Source organism: Borostomias antarcticus, assembly GCF_949987555.1.
Source record: "Borostomias antarcticus genome assembly, chromosome: 2".
NCBI lineage: Eukaryota > Metazoa > Chordata > Actinopteri > Stomiiformes > Stomiidae > Borostomias > Borostomias antarcticus.
Window position 1 is genome coordinate 14,138,981 of NC_140235.1, and position 17,542 is coordinate 14,156,522.

Consider the following 17,542-nt stretch of genomic DNA (forward strand, 5'->3'; position numbering starts at 1 on the left):
AGGTAGTCAAGGGTACTACTACTCACCAGAATTCACAAGAGCATCTCCTTTCTAAGCAAGCGACTAATAGTGTAATTTAGTGTTGAAGTCAAAGTGCAAGAACAGCAAAATACAATAAGTGCTGAGAGGAAGGGTCAGGATAGTACTTCTTGAAGAGGTGAGTTTTGAGCCTGCGGTGAAAAATAGGCATTGATAGGAAAGAGCCACGACTAGATCGATCGACCAGAGGGGCCTTGGAGCGATGGGGCAACCAATCTCCTCATGGTAGCAGAGCATGGTTGGGCGGGGGTGTAGGTCTTGACCATGGCCTGGAGGTAGGAAGGAGCTGTTCCTTTCATTGCCCCGTAGGCTAGTTCCAGTTTTAAACTGGATGTGAGTTGCTGTAGGGAGCCAGTGTAGAAAAAGGAAAAGGTAAGTTGTGTGGGAGAACTTGGGGTGGTTGAACACCGGGCGAGCAGCAGCTTTCTGCTAATATAATTTTTAAGGGTAAAAGAATAGCTCTTTAACGGATCCATTCAGAATTTTGATATTTAAAACTATTTTTTGTCCCATTGAAACTGCTTGAAACTGCTTTTGGAATGTTCAGAAACTTTATGTTTTTATAGTGGTGGCAGCAGTTGCTTTGAAAATATTCACACATTTTGTAAACTGCTGGCACTCCTACAGTTTTGAGAGCTCACACACATATTATATATCAAAATGTTCACACAACTGTGCTGATTCGTATAATGTAAGTATCTAAGCTGTGTGACTTACAGTTTTCACTCTATGACGATTTGATCGGCAACTGCACTCCCCATTTGAAACGTATGGCGCTGCACTCTAGCTTTTGAGCTGCTAAAGGGGCGGAAGGGGCGGAGCCTCGCCACCACGCCACTATTCATGCCACAGAACCCACTTTTCAGCCCCTGAGTGGGCTAGAGACACACAGTCTTCAACTGTGGATGCATGGAAATTGCCCGGAGGTCACTGTACTGTCCCCGACTAGCTGTGACCCAAGGGGTGGAGCCTAACCAGCACACCACTATCCACGCTACGGGCCCCACAACTCAGCCCCTGAGTGGGCTAGAGACACACAGTCTTCACCGGTGGAGTCAGGTAGGTGGCCCGGAGAGGGGTACATGGTCCCCGACTGGTTATGACCTGAGGGGGCGGAGTCTCACCACCACGCCACTATCCACACCACGGGCCCCACTTTTCAGCCCCTGAGTGGGCTAGAGACACACAGTCTTCAATGGTGGATGCATGGAAATTGCTCGGAGGTCACTGTACTGTCATCGACTAGCTGTGAAACAAGGGGGTGGAGCCTAACCAGCACGCCACTATCCACGCCACGGGCCCCACAACTCAGCCCCTGAGTGGGCTAGAGACACGGTCTTCACCGGTGGAGTGAGGTAGGTGGCCTGGAGAGGGGTACACTGTCCCCGACTGGCTCTAAACTGAGGGGGCGGAGTCTCGCCACCACGCCACTGTCCACGCCACTGTCAATGCCACGGACCCCACAATTCAGCCCCTGAGTGGGCTAGAGACACATGGTCTTCGCCGGTGGGTGCATGGAGATTGCCCGTTCCGTAGTAGTTCTAGCAGTAGCTCTATACCTCTACATACGTTATGAGTGAAGGAGCCTTGTTGCAGAATGTTAACAAGATGTGAGATTAACTATTTTTCCATATTCATACCACAGAACCATATTTATATAGTCAAATGCGCTCTGTGACATAGGGCGAACATTCCTGTGTTCACAGGATCAAAAGCCTCCTGAGAAGAAGGGTGAGGAGAAGAGAGAGGAACCAAAGAACATGGAGGAACCCACGAAGGAGTCAAAACCAGGTGGGACATTAATCCATTTATCTGTGTTGTTGGTTCTTGTCTCTATGCTACAAGGGAATGAGTAACAGTGATCCGGATGTATTGATGTCAATGATGGTGAAAGGAAAGACAAATGTTCAAAGGTTTGTGTGAACAGTATGTTGATTTAAGATGGCTGCCAGGGTAGTGTGGGATAGTAGGCCAGAGCAATACAGCAGTGTGGTGAGGTGAGCACTAGGCTGACTGGTCCATCTGTCTCTTCCTGCAACAACAGCTGCACATGTGGCCGCACCTTCTCACACTGTAATCCACACAAAGTACGATTCATAGAAACAAACAGAATGTATTTACCTCTCTGATGCGGTGAAGAGTGCATACGATGTGATAATACACTGAATAAGTTCAATACATTTTGTGTGAAATACATTGTACATTTTAGTGTCAGTATTATTTTGGACTGAAAAGCAGTGGAGGAGGTTATTAAAATGTGTAGAAGAAAATAAAGTAAATAATATCACATAAATTCAGTAAAAACTGATGGGTATTACATTTGATCAATATGGCAGCCAAGGATATTTTATAAAAGCTGAATGAACTTCCTTAATATTAACAAGCTTTCCAACTAACTTTTTTGCCTAGTTTTGTTAAACAATCTTGATTGTCTTGGTTGACAAAACACCATTTAATTCTTCATCTCAAAAGAGCAATTTTAATAATTATTGTAATGGCAGCACGGTGGCTCAGTGGTTAACACTGTTGCCTCACAGCAAGAAGGTCCTGCATCGGAATCTTGGCCGTCCCAGGTCCTTTCTGTGTGGAGTTTGTAGGTTCTCCCTGTGTTTGTGTGGTTTTCCACCAGGTGCTCTGGTTTCCTTCCCCAATCAAAGACATATATGTTAAAGGACAATGCTTGTTTTTGACCACCTGGACCTTATTTACGACATATTATAAGACGTTTGACTCACCGAGATCAGTTTGGTGTAGTTCGGAGGCATGTAGAAGAAATTTAAAATCCAGCGCGAGCCAGTATATCCATGTAATGACGGTGGACGGAGCACCGAGAATGCAGTTTCTAAAAATCTATTTTCGGCCGCTAAACGGTTGTTTTCATCAATCTGATTTTATGAATCGACAGTTGGGATTCCCCAAAGCGAGGCCTTGTTGTGGATTTCAAATACGTGGTCTTTAGCCTCTGTAATATGATCTTTAAACGCCTTTCCCCACTTGCTCCAGCACGCATGCGCACAGGCCAGCGCGCAGACTGGCTATTCTCCGTCTGTAGGCTACGATCGGATTGTTGGTGCCTAGAATATTGTGTGCAATATGGCTGAATATTTGTCAGATTTAGAGGATCTAGAAAATGAACTAGAATATTACGGACGTCCATATCGTTTTGAGCCAGAGTATACGGACGAAGAGCTCCTTGAAAGGAGGGTGAGGAGACGGAGAAAATAGCCGTTGCGCTGTGCGCATGCGTGCTGGAGCAAGTGGGGAAAGGCGTTTAAAGATCATATTATAGAGGCTAAAGACCACGTATTTGAAAACCACAACAAGACCTCGCTTTAGGCGTTTAAAGATCATATTATAGAGGCTAAAGACCACGTATTTGAAAACCACAACAAGGCCTCGCTTTGGGGAATCACAACTGTCGATTCATAAAATCAGATTGATGAAAACAACCGTTTAGCGGCCGAAAATAGATTTTTAGAAACTGCATTCTCAGTGCCCCGTCCACCGCCATTACATGGATATACTGGCTCGCGCTGGATTTAAAATTTCTTCTACATGCCTCCGAACTACACCAAAGTGATCTCGGTGAGTCAAACGTCTTATAATATGTCCTAAATAAGGTCCAGGTTGTCAAAAACTAGCATTGTCCTTTAAGGTCCATACTCTTGTCAAAGACATGTATATTAGGGTTCATAGTTCTCTCAAAGATGTATATTAGGGTCCATACTCCTATCAAAGACATGTACAGTATGTTACGGTTCATACTCCTGTCAAAGACGTATGTTAGGACCCATACTCTTGTTGTTAAGGTTGGGAGGCAGGGGTTTTGAGGTTCGGGGGGTTTATTCACACGAGAGGATACAGTGCACACGGCCACGCTAACATCAAACAATGGATAATAACATACAGTACTTCTGCTTCCGTTGTGTTTTTTTACAAGTGTGCTGTGAAAGTTGCTTTTAGTCTGGATATAGACCTATTCAGAAGAGAGTCGTAGAGAGAACTCCAAATAGAATGTTGAATAGATAGATAGATATATAGATCTACAGTATCTATCTATCTATCTATCTATCTAGCAACCTTCTATTTGGAACTCTCTCTACGACTCTTATCTGAACAGGTCTCTATCAGGACTAGAACGTTGCTTCCACATAGAATCCTGTAAAAGCAATTTGCCATTTGGAACCTAAAGGGGATCTTATGGGAACCTGGAAGGTTTCCATATGAAGGGAAATGGTACTACATCATTACAGGACCTGTAGTGGATTTAAATCTGATCTAAAGTAAAAGATTTGCCAAGGTTCGCTCAAAGAGGTTAAGTCTGATTTATTAAGAAAACATGAGCGCAAGGACTTCAGGATAACGCACGTGAGTGGTATCCAACAGAAGTGCCGTCGAAAGGTGTTGCAGGGTCTTATATTCAAGCAATACACAGGTATGACGCTTCCAGGGATTTGATTGGCTAACCCATCTGTACACGTCATAATAAATGGCATACGTCATCAACAGTGGTCAAGAGTTGAGACACGTGATATTAGAAAGGGTGGTAAATCTTGAATAGGTTTCAGGGACAATGGAACAAAGAAACGTCACTGTAGGCCAGACTGAAGGTCTGAGGTGTGTCGACCTCCTGGAGATGTCATCCTGTTAGGTTAGCACAGCTAGGGTGGTTGCATGTGAAAGGTTGAGGGAGGTAGTGTGAAACTACAATTTCTATGACAGACCCGGGGGGGTTTAATCCACCACATGGTGACACACGGTACACACAGGTGAGAGGCGACACAGCACACAACACACACACACACATGCAACTTCGGGGGTCGCCGGTGGAATATGTCTTCTGCATTTTCCCATCCAAGCTGTCCTCCTCCAGGGGCAGCCAGGAGCAGTGGGCAGCCATCGTTCATGGCACCTGGGGACCAAGTCCAAGTACCCAGTCCAGGTCTTGGTCAGGGACCGGACTGAAGAGCATCTGTTTTTCTGCATTTTTTGTATTGGATTCTTTGGGAGGAAACCCTTGCGAACACGGGGAGAACATGTAAACTCCGCACAGAGAAGCCCTTGCTGTGAGGCTACAGTGCTAAGTACCGCACCACCGTGCCGCACGTGAGTGATTTTGGGGTTCAGTGTCTTGCTCAAGAACACTTAGAACCCTGCTGGGAGCTGGGATCGAACCAGGCCGCTCAACTCTATCTGATCCCCAGACAGCCTAATAATAATAATACAAATAATAATAATAATGCATTATTCTATCTTTTTTAGAGCCAGCCCAAACCACTGCTGCTGGACCAGATCCAGGCCCTGCCACGACAGACAAGCCTGCTGGACCAGATCCAGGCCCTGCCACGACAGACAAGCCTGCTGGACCAGATCCAGGCCCTGCCATGACAGACAAGCCTGCTGGACCAGGCAGTCCAGACGGTGCTGCTGAGGGGTAAGAATGGTGCCTCCTCCTCCTGGAACAGAAGCTGCAGGGGGAATATCCAACATCAACAAGCCTTAACGTGTCTGGAGTTTCTCCAGTCTGAAAGTCTAGTGGGGGAGGGTGCTTTATCCCTTTGTTTGGATATATACTGTAACCTCAACAAACAGAGATTGTAGCTCATCTACCATATTGCATTGTTTGCAATCACTCAGGTAGTTAATTGCATGGTCAACAGTATCAAAACGCTTAGAGTATCATGCTGTAAGTACTTCAGGAGGTCACCTTAACACAGTCATGGCCCTTCTCTGTACTGGCCACGCAGTGGTTGAATGAACTGCACAGTGACGTCAGGACTGCAGAGTTGCTGCCCATCTTTCACTGCAGGCTCAAAACCCACGTCTTCAAGAAGTACTAGCAGGATCCTACCTCTTAAAGCGCAAATTGTATTTTTGCTATTCATGCACTTTAGCTTTAGCACTAGATTATGCTCTCAGTCACTTGTTTAGAAAGGAGATGCACTTGTGAGTCCTGTACTACGTAAGTAGTACACTGACTACAGTACCTATATTAAATGCAATTATTGTAAGTTGCTTTGGATAAAAGTGTCTCCTAAATGACTGTAATATAATGTAATGTAATGGTACAGCAGAAGTAGGAGAGACACGTCTCAAACTAATGGCAGCAATGTAGATGTGGGAGGTATCAGGAAGTGACCGCAACGCACCAGGACTGGGTTGCACCAGTTTGTCTTATCTTGTGACTAAACCCAAGCATTTAGTCACGCCTAAACACTGACTAAACTCTTAGTTGCTACTAGTTAGTCGCATATTAGTTGGTGTCTAATTTCGGTTGCACCACGGCAATTTAGGCGTTGTCTTAACTAGTAACTACTAACAAGTTACTAAAAAATATTTGTTGTATGACTTGTGACGGCAGGATCCAAATAGCCAATCGGTAAGCAAGTAAAAATGTAAACAAGGAGGTTGATCGCCCTTACCCAGCCCTTACCAAGGAGCTTGGGCCGTGTCCGAATGTCATACTATATAGTACATACTGCAACTCACCTACTACATGCGATTTAGTACATACCTGTACTACTCCACGAAAACATGCGAGATAAATGTAGCATGCTTCTCGAGTCATCCAGTGAAAGCGACGGGCTCCGGCTCGCATACGATTCATGTTAAAGGAAAATGCTCGTTTTTGACAACCTGGACCTTATTTACGACATATTATAAGAAGTTTGACTCACCGAGATCACTTTTGTGTTGTTCGGAGGCCTGTAGAAGAAATTTAAAATCCAGCGCGAGCCAGTATATCCATGTAATGGCGGCGGACGGGGCAACGGGAATGCAGTTTCTCAAAATCCATTTTCGGCAGCTAAACGGTTGTTTTCATCAATCAGATTGGATGAATCGACAGTTGAGATTCCTCAACGCGAGGCATTGTTTCGGTTTTCAAATACTGGGTCTGTAGCCTCTGTAATATGATCTTTACACGCCTTTCCCCACTTGCTCCAGCACGCATGCGCACAGGCCAGCGCGCAGACTGGCTATTCTCCGGCTCACATTCTCTGCGCTATGATCGGATTGTTGCTGACGAATGACGACGACAATATTCTCGGCACCAACAACGATCGTAGCGCAGAGAATGTGAGCCGGAGAATAGCCAGTCTGCGCACTGGCCTGATTTTAAATTTCTTCTACAGGCCTCCGAACAACACAAAAGTGATCTCGGTGAGTCAAACTTCTTATAATATGTCGTAAATAAGGTCCAGGTTGTCAAAAACGAGCATTTTCCTTTAAACTTACAACAATATTGAGCTAGCCAGGCATTTCAGTTGGTCATCCAACACAGGCTCGAACCTCACCTTTCTGTATAATCCCAACTGTGAAATGGCTGTGATAATAGTCCACAAAATATTCTTCCTTTGCCTCGTTTAGCACCAGCTGCAACACTCTCCTCCAAATTCATTATCTCTGTTAGCAAGGCTAACGTTGCACTCGGTAGCTTGTGCTTATTATTATTGGGGTTGGTGCTTGTGCAGTGGAGGGTTTCTTTTGGGGGAGTTAGCCGTTGGATTGTTATGCTTAAATTATCCTAGCAAGCTAGTTCCCAAGCTTGTTTGATAACGTTATTTGATTCAGACATAATGTAGGCTGCCTGGTACAGTCCACTGACCTGTTGCTGGTTAGCTATGAGAGGCAGGATCCCAGCCGACCGTTGCATCCCACCAACCCGCAACGGAGGGTTATCAACTGGGCTGGGACTCCGCCTCTCATCGCTAACCAGCAACTGAGCCAATTGAGCTAAAGCTTTTTCGATCGTAAAATTACTCAAACTGAATAAATATGACACCAATAAGCACACCGGTGCCAATAGTTAGCTTAATCTTGATATAACTAAGACATCTGCTAAAAATAATCATTTTTCCACTGACAGATTAAGCTACAATGTTTCAGCCCACCTCCGTCCTAATAGCAGTTGAAGACGCTAGTATTAGCTACTTCCTCGCACTAGTCATCACTTACACCACCTCCCAGGGTGGTGTAAATATTTAGTTGTTACTAGGAACTAGTCGTGAGTGGTGCAACCCATTTAAATTTTGTAGTGACTAAATCTCGAGTTAGTCAACACTTAGGCTATGACTAGACCTAGTCACCACTTAGGGCCTGTCCCCACTGGTCAGCGGGAATTAACGCGTGTCCGCGTGCCCTCCGCGTTTTCATCTGCTTGGATGGGCGTGTTCGGGCTTCAAGCTAACGAGCGTTATAATCTTGCATAGAATACTGATTCTGTCAAATATATCGGTTAGAAAAATTATTTCTTTATCCAGGCATCTTAGTTTTATCAGTTTCATTTTAGCGGAGCAGGTTATATTTGCTCGTATGTGATATTTATTTTGTTCACAAGTTCGCGATCGTACAGCCAGGCTACAGAGCTCCAGGAACCCCTATGCCAAGCCGAGCTGCATCACATTGTGGCCAGTTGACCAGTGGGGACGGGCCCTTAGTAATGACTGGTGCAACCGGCTCCAGCTGTGGAGACATCACGCAGTAACGTAAAATCTCAAAGCTCAAATGCATCACAATGCACTGCTGAAAAACCTGGAAGCTGAAAAACCTGGAAGCTGAATTGTGAAACTGGCAGAATTGGAAGCTGAACTGCATTACCTAAAGAAGCTAAGAATTTAAATACATTGCTACAAAAGCTGGAAGATAAGTAAGGGATAATCAAAGAGTAGGTGTCCGGAGGCAACCACTCTCCACTGCGCGTCGGGTGGTTCTTCGCCTCCACGTCGTGCCTTAAAACCGTTTAACGCACACCTATGAGTTGATTATCCCGCTTATACCATGGCCCCATATGCCAAAGACAAATAAATATGTGCCATTTACTCGCATTTTCTACATTAAAATATAAAGAAATGTTATTTATGTGTTGCTCACTGCTGAGTGTCATTATAGTCCTTAACTGCTAAATCACGTTGCTATGGAATTACAAATTGAATATAATATTTCTTGGAGGAACAGCGATGACATCCAATAGTTAACATGGGTTTGGAACCGTAAGTGAAATGGAAAGTGTCTGTTACCTTTTCTTTCAGCAATGTCTCTCAACCCTGGATACGACCTAGCAACCAAACAATGAGCCTAGCAACCCAAACTAGGTAATTCCATAGCCTACTGTACCCATATATCTATGACTGTAGCTATCTGATATTGCTAGATAGCAATGAGCGAAGTGTAGGCTACTGCATATTTGCTGTGCAACATATAAATCGTCCAGCTGTCAAACCTAGTTGCCAACAAACTATGTATGATAGCCAGATTGTCCTCGACTCCAAAAGTATTGTTTTCATGTCGTGGTATATTGTCAGTCGTATCCAATACATCCATGGTCGTATCGTTCATTGTGAGTTGATTTGCGAGGACGGGAGGTGTCGTATTATTATGTGAAGCAGGGTTATTAAAATCCAGCAATTGCCTCTTCACACTGTGATATATTTGGATGCCGTATATACTGTAAATGAATAAACGAGGCGGAGACTGTTTTCCATACGGCTGGCTTCTTTTACTGCAACTCTTAGACTGAACAAAATCATATCTGGCTACTACACCACTAACGTGCACCACCACGTTATAACACGAAGTGAAAAAACAGTTTTTGATTTGGGGACAGTGAGGTGTCTGGCTATCATAAAGAGTTTGTTGGCAAATAGATTTGACAAAGGACAATGGATGCGTTGCACAGCAAATATGTAGTATCCAACACTTCGTTCATGGCTAGCTAGCAATGGTACAGCAGGCTATGGGATGAGCTAATTTGGGTTGCTGTCAAAGCCAGCACATTGATTTAGATCGGTAATTAAACTTCAGCCGAACTACGTGTGCTACGTGTGCATATACACGGTTTTAACGCACGTCTGCTGGCCAATCAGGAAAGAGTATTAACCCAGGCCATGGTATAAACTGTAATACTGTCAAAGCTGAAGATGGAATAAATGATGTATAGCTAAAAAGCTTGGAAGCTGAAAAACCTGGAATCTGAAATGTGAAACTGGCAGAATTGGAAGCTGAACTGAATTACCTAAAGAAGCTTTAAACATTTTCAACCTGAGTAGTTTAATCTTTGAACTGAGCCTGTAGCTTGAAAGATGAGCAATGTGTTTAAATTCCGCTTACTGACCCTTAGAGAGCATGCATATTAAGTAGAATGTCAAAGGGATGAGGCATTAAGCAATTAGACCTTTCTGATAGTGGCGTGGTGGTGAGACTCCACCCCCTCAGGTCAGAGAAGTTCAGGGACAGTGCAGTGACCTCCGTGTAATCTCCATGCACCCACTGGTGAAGACTGTGGCTGTATTTCAAACCGAAGGGCTCATCCCTACGCCCTATGGAATGTCTTCCCTTCGTAGTGAGCACTGAAGGGCATTAGGGAGTAGGGTGTCAAAATAACGCTAATTTGGAATGCCCTTCAATGTCATTTTCAGGGCTGTTCCTCACTTGCTCCGGCACGCATGCGCACAGCGTGCTTGATTGCGCGCTGTGTGCATGCGTGCTGGAGCAAGTGGGGAAGCTATTTCGTTTCGAAAGACGTTTCTAAAGATCATATTACAGAGGCATGTGAACAACCACAACAGGCCTACGCTCTATGTAAGCACAACAAGCGATTCATAAAGACAGATTGATGAAAACAACCGTTTCGCGGCAGAAAATAGATTTTTAGAAACTGCATTCTAGGTGCCCCCACCACCGCCATTACATGCATATAGCCTACTGGCTCGCGCTGGATTTTTAATTTCTTCTACATGCCTCCGAACTACACCAAAGTGATCTCGGTGAGTCAAACGTCTTATAATATGTCGTAAATAAGGTCCAGGTTGTCAAAAACTAGCATTGTCCTTTAAAGGTAGAATATGTAGTATGTGGATTATTTCCCCCATCTAGTGTCTAAAGATAAGAACTGCAACAACACAACGTATTGGTTGCCAAAATGCCAGAGAATGCACTGTTTCAGTCATACTGTGATAAGATCTTCATTCCGAGAGGAACATAACGTTACACTAATCAGTAATCACAATCAAGTATTTCAGAGTGCCATGTAATAAGTTACGTTAGATGCTGTAGTGTGGAGATGCCATGTCACCATGGGACTTTGTCCCATGAAACTCCATAAACTCCGTCCAACGAGCAGGCTGGCCCAATATTTATCCAACTTTTGCTCCTTTTTTCGGTCACTGAGCTTTTGAGATTCGTATCGCACAGTTCGCCGGGGCTCAGGCGGAGAAGCAGGACGACAAAACTCGACCATTTTACCAAACGTTTAGCTGAAAAGAGTGAGCGGAAGTGGACGGAAAAGCTGCCGTTTTATAGTTGAACACACACTTGATGCTAACCAACATCTATAATGCTGCTAATTCATGGAAGTATAACGTTATCTGGCTACTGCTAATCTCACAGTGGTGAAGCTAGAATAGTACCTGGCAACCCAGCACGCAGTACCAACGCTGTAATACTATTGGCTGGTATGATATCAACAGTTCAATATTTCTTTATATTAACGTCAACTATATTGATAGGCTAGGTAGCTATGCTAACGGTAGCTAATGCTAACGGCTTATGTGTTTATGTGTTAATGTGTTTACTTTGGTGAGTAACGAAACGGTTTTGTCTGTAGACTCGGACGACCGGGCCGATGAAGCGCTTTCGTAGGCAAATTGCATTGAGAGTAACAGGGCGTTATCTGTATAGATATCGCCCTGGACCAGGTCTAGCCTATCAATATAGTTGACGTTAATATAAAGAAATGTAACATTAGATAATGTTAGCTAAGTTATTCAACATTGACCCACTTACCCTCTAGATCTTTTCCAACGATGTCCTAAAGTAACAACGTCATGATCATTTGCATCATAGACATACCTTCATATCTATGATTAGCATGATCATAGCAGCTTCATGGCTAAAAGCATAGCAAATGTTAGCTGACGTCATAACATATGACTTCCTATCCAATCAGAGGCAGAGTAGGGCGGGTCTTCCTATGGTGACGTGTTTTCCGCTGAGTTCGCAGGACTCATGAATGCGTGCCCAGCGTCCCCGAGGCTCGTTCACAGCACATGTTTCAAATGGGCTCGATACAGGTATTGGTGGCTTCAAAAACAAAAAAACCCAATTGAATTAAAAGTTTATATTGACTAGATTGGTCTGTGATGCTGAATGATACCCAGAAAAATTTTGTTGTCCTTTTCTAGTCCTATCTATCATAATCCACAAACCATGGGAAATAAGGGTCTTGGGCCGCATGCCGTCACGTGACTTGCAATACCGAGCTTTGGCCACTATGTCAAATGGCTTCATGCGCCTGTGAGCAACTTTCATTGAAATGAATAGGCAGCCATTTTCAATGCCGTCTCCAGTTTATATTATACCTCCATGCTGTCAACGCGAGCGACAGGAGGAAAATAGGAACAGGGCGAGCGTCAAAAGGGCAGTTAAAACGTCTCGCCGCTTCGCGCTGCGTCGCTCGCGTCCAGTTAGGACATAACAATAGAAAACAAAGCAATGGAACGCATTTTGTCGCTGACGCTCGCTCGCGTCCCGTGTAGTTAGGACACAGTGTAATACTGTGATTTGAGAATTTCTACTATTATTTTAGCAATAGCCAGCGGAGGTTGGTGTGTGAAGTAATGCCGTAAAGCGTTACGGATTTTCTGCGAAAATAGTGGCCCACCAAACGTATTATTTCAAGAATAATTTTCAAGAAGCATTTTGGGGGAGGGGTGGGAACATAAGAGGCAACTTTCTGCCTATTACAAGACAGTGTACCATCAAAATGATTTTGAAGCTGTTATTTTAAGGTTAAAAAAACCCCACATTGAGCCACTTTAAACGGGAGGACGGCGGGAAAGAAGGGTAAAATACGGTAGTTTCCCGGGGAAAATTGGGGGACTTGACAGCTATGGTCTCTCATCGCTAACCAGCAGCTGCTAACTTGGGCTAATGCTATTTAGTTAACTACATCGTAAATGCGTCAAACAAAAAACTACAGATAGCTAGTTTAATCATGGTGTAACTAAGATATCTGCTAAAAAAAATAAAGATTTAGATTTAGCTACAATGTCAGCAAACCTTTAAGCTAGGTTGCCAAATTACTGTCGCCTCAACGTCCACCATATTTGTTGAGAAAGTATTGGCCAGAGACGTTACAGTCGCAAAGAGTTGTGAGAGCAAAGGGAGCAAAAGTGACCATCGCTTGTTCAGTTCGAAAACGACAGTTTCGAAGGGTCCTTCGAAGGGAGTACTTTTGCACCCTTCGGATTAGAACGCCCTTCAATATGGCGGCGGTGGGCATGGCCTGATAATGTTCCCTTCAAGGGTAGAGCCCTAGCATTTGGAATACAGCCAGTGTGTCTCTAGCCCACTTGGGCTAAGTTCTGTGGTCCATGGCGTGGATAGTGGCGTGGTGGCAAGACTCCGCCCCCTTGGGTCTAAGTTGGTTGGGGACACTGCATTGACCTCCGGGCAATCTCTATGCACCCACCAGTGAAGACCGTGTGTCTCTAGCTCACTCATGGGGTTAGTTGTGGGGTCTGTGGCAGGGATAGTGGCCTGATGGTGAGACTCCATCCCCTTGGGTCACAGCCGGTCGGGGACAGTACAGTGACCTCTAGGAAATCTCTATGCACCCAAAGGTGAAGACCATGTGTCTCTAGCCCACTCAAGGGCTGATTTGTGGGGTCCATGGCGTGTTTAGTGGCGTGGTGGCGAGACTCCGCCCCCTCGGGTCAGAGCCGGTCGAGGACAGTGTATCGCTCTCCAGGCCACCCAACTGCACCCACGGGTAAAAACTGTGTGACTGTAGCGAACTCAGGGGCTGAGATGTGTGGTCTGTGGCGTGGTAGCAAGACCCCCTGGTGTCAGAGGCAGTCGGGGGCAGGTCAGTGACCACCAGGCTATCCCCATGCACCATTCAGTGAAGACCGCGTGTCTCTAGCCCACTCACGGTAGCTGTGAGGTGAGAAGCAGTAGCTGTGGAGGTGTTTGTAGGGATACACGGACACATGCTCAAGTTACAAGTTGCAAAAATAGATTAGACCACTCATTATAACTCATAGTTTTATTGAGTTCAATAGCTCTTTACTCTACATTTGTAACCATACAGCAGATAACACTCAACCTACAGCATTAATCCCCCCCGCCCCCTTCCTGCTTGGTCTCATCCACGTGACATCACCTATGATGTCATCAAGCCTATAAATACAGGAAGTGGTGGGGCGCATCCTCCTTTTGTCTCTGGCCCATGAGTCTGGTACATATGGTGAACACAGAGAACAATTAACTCACAGCAATGTTGCAAAGCACTGACACAATTGGGGACAAGTGGTGTGCTCTCACCCTGTCACAAGCTCAAAAAGTAGAAAGGGTATCAATGAGTTTACAGCCTGAATAAGATTGTCATTCTGAATATTTCTTTGAATATAAGGAAGGTAGGAAGGCAGGCAGGAAGGAAGGAAGGCAGGAAGGAAGGAAGGAATATAAATACTATCACAGTAGTCATAAAAGGGTGTCTGTACCTTTAAGAGAGCCTGCTTGTGTCCCCAAATTCAAATCCCAAGTGACACTCTGAACATCCCTTCATTCACTTCAATGGGAAGGCATGTCGGCTTCAGACAGCTCTCCCTCAAAAAGTGTAAATGTTACATCTTAGATATTGACACCGTAGGAATCCTGGGAACAGGCTTAACATTTGTATGTACAGTATAGATGTCCGTATAGCTTTTAGAACTGTGTGAGTTCTAAAGTTAAACAACCGGTGTGAATTCAAAATTAGCAGCTCAAAAGTAAGTCGAGTAAGTAAGTAAAACTGTATTTGTATGGCGCTCTTCACAGCACGGATGCACAGAGTGCTGCACAGGGATTAAAAAGGCAGATTAAAAATAATATAAGAAAGAAAAGTACAAGTGCAATGACATACAAAGTGCGAAGCAATACAAAGTGCAGTGCAGTAAGAAAGAGATTAATACACAGGTAAAGAGAACCACAACAACATAGAAACGACAGGCAATAACAAACTCAGCAATCAGAGCTACTAGCAGCCAAAAGCCTGTCTGAACAGGTGCGTTTTCAACAGTTTTTTAAAGTATTTTCTGAGAAAGAGGCTCTCAAATCCTGGGGGAGTGCGTTCCAGAGCCTTGGGGCCACCGCCCCAAAAGCCCGGTCACCCAAAAGTTAGAGTGATGCGCCATTCATTTGAATGGGGAGCATGGTTGTCGAACAAATCATTCTTCGAAAACTATAAGTCACACAGCTTAGATACTTACATTGTACAAATGGATATGATCTTTTAAAACAAGGAGTGACAGCAGTTTACAAGACATATATATATATATATTTATATATATATATATGTATATATGTCACCCCCCATCACCCACCCATCCCCAACGGGCCTATGGGTACGCCAATTTGACAAACATTTAAGAATATAGTCATGCCATATAGAATTTTAACAGGAAGAAGTACGTTGTTCAGTTTAATTTCAATTCAACCAGTCACACTGAGATTCAGATCTCTTTTTCAGGTGAGCCCTGGCCAAAAAAGCAATATGTTGACATAGAGCGACAGACATGGGTGAATAGTGCTGAAAATGTGTTTATTAAACAATTGCAAATATACACATCGTACAAACATATTCACGGACGGACGGGGAGTTTGTTTTTTTCTCGCTGACTTTTGTTTGGTTTTTCCGGTTTTCTTTTTCTGCTCCTCTTGCCGCCCCCTGTGAGATGCTGCCCTGGGCGGCTGCCCATTTCACCCATGCCTAAATACAGTATGCCACTGAGCTGCCACACTCTAAAAACTGAACATTCCACACACCCACTCAGTGACGTTGGAACTATTTTCTGAGGGGGGGTGCTGACCATGTCTGTGTCTCAACAACTAGAGGGGGGTGTGGGGGTCCTCCCCCAGAAATGTTTTAGGTCAAACATTTCATTTCCTGCATTCTGGTGAATTTTGTGTACAGCTATCAAGAAAACTACAAAGCTAGCCTAATTTCACAACACTTGCTAGATAATGGTTATCATGTCAACATGCGCATGCATTAGAAGTTGCATGCAAAATAGTCTACGTCTACGTGACTAAGGCCCAATCCCAATACCCCACCCCAGCCCTAGCCCTTGGCCCTACCCCTACATTTTGCACGTTCACGCGTAGGGTAGTGTGTCCCATTCCTTTCATCTTCTAGGGCTAGGGGGCATATCGAGGGCTAGTGCACGTTCAAATAGCCCTCCAAAACGAGGGTTTTCAGATGCTGACTTGAGGGGTAGTTGAAAACTCACACAATGCTTTGCGAACAGAGGCAGTGATATGAAACATAGCTGCCGGTGTCATGATAACCATGGGAAAGAAGCCCAATATCTTCGCAATAACTTTTTTTTTTAATGCACGGAGTAGCTTAGTTTAAAGTAGATGCAAAGGAACATGTCATTGGATTGTTATGACACACATTTAAGAAAAAAATCACTATTCACTATTCAACTCCATTTCATTGTTAGCCTAACTTAGCAGCATTTTGATTCCCAGTAGGCTACGGTGCAATATTGCATCTAATCTAATCAATAGAACTTTGTGTAAACAAATATTTTTGAGTGACAGTTGATTCCATGTCCCGTTCATGAAAAATAGTCCAGCAGTAGCATTTTTTCTGCACTTCTCTGCTCATCTGATCTGTGCATTTCTATGGGCAGGACTAACGTTAACAGCCGATGTGTAAACATTCCTGGCTGTACAAATGATTAATCTGTCTTGTTCCGTCCTGAAATGTGGTCAGATTTGTCACTATAATAATAGTATCCCCTATCTCTTGGGGCTCCGTTCTGAAGCGCCACTACCCAGTCGAGGGCACTCCAAAACTAGGGGCTAGGGCTAAGGGGGAGTATTGGGATTGGGCCTAGTCATCAGCTAGTAGTCTCTCAGACTGCATATATGCTTGTGTTGGTGCCATTTACTGACTGCAGACATTTTCATTTATTATTTTGTTGTATTTTATGAATGCACATAAAGGCTACAGGAAAAATGAAAGTCAGATAATTTAAAAAATATAAATAAATTAATTTTTTAAAATACATTTTTAAAAAAACTTAGCCACAAGGGGGGTGCTGACACCTCCCGCACCCCTACTTCCAACGTCTATGCACCCACTCCAATGTTAAAAAGCTACAAATCCAACTTAAACTACATAAAAACTATGAAGAATTAAAAAAAAAAAAATCTGTTGAGTACCTTGAAAGAGGTCTTTTATACTTTGGAGGTTTCTAGCACAAAAAATGACGGAGATAGCTTTCAAAGTTCGAAGTTCAAAGTTTGAAGGATATTAATGTTAATTATTAACATTACCCCATATTGTGCTTAAAGAGCTGAACATTTTGATATTTGAATGGTTTCTGTAGCTCAAAGTGTGAATGAGTTGAAGGTTGAAGAAGATTTCAAAATTCCCCCATTGACTTCCATTGAAAAAAAAAAGTTGAAAAAGCTGAACATCTTAAAAAGTAAAAAATATCTAAAAGAAATTTAA

At 43.9% G+C, this 17,542-nt stretch overlaps 1 protein-coding gene across 1 annotated transcript in view; it reads left to right on the plus strand.

Moving 5' to 3' along the window:
- Window positions 1-5,380: 5,380 nt before the first annotated feature.
- The window catches only part of LOC311321434 (cyclic nucleotide-gated channel beta-3-like), a gene marked incomplete at its 3' end in the record, with an annotated part of 32,928 nt that continues 20,766 nt past the window's right edge, over window positions 5,381-17,542 (plus strand). The window contains exon 1 of the mRNA XM_084453415.1: window positions 5,381-5,473. Coding sequence (XP_084309541.1) covers window positions 5,424-5,473 — 50 coding nt within the window. The 5' untranslated portion in view covers window positions 5,381-5,423. The remainder of the gene's footprint in view (window positions 5,474-17,542) is intronic.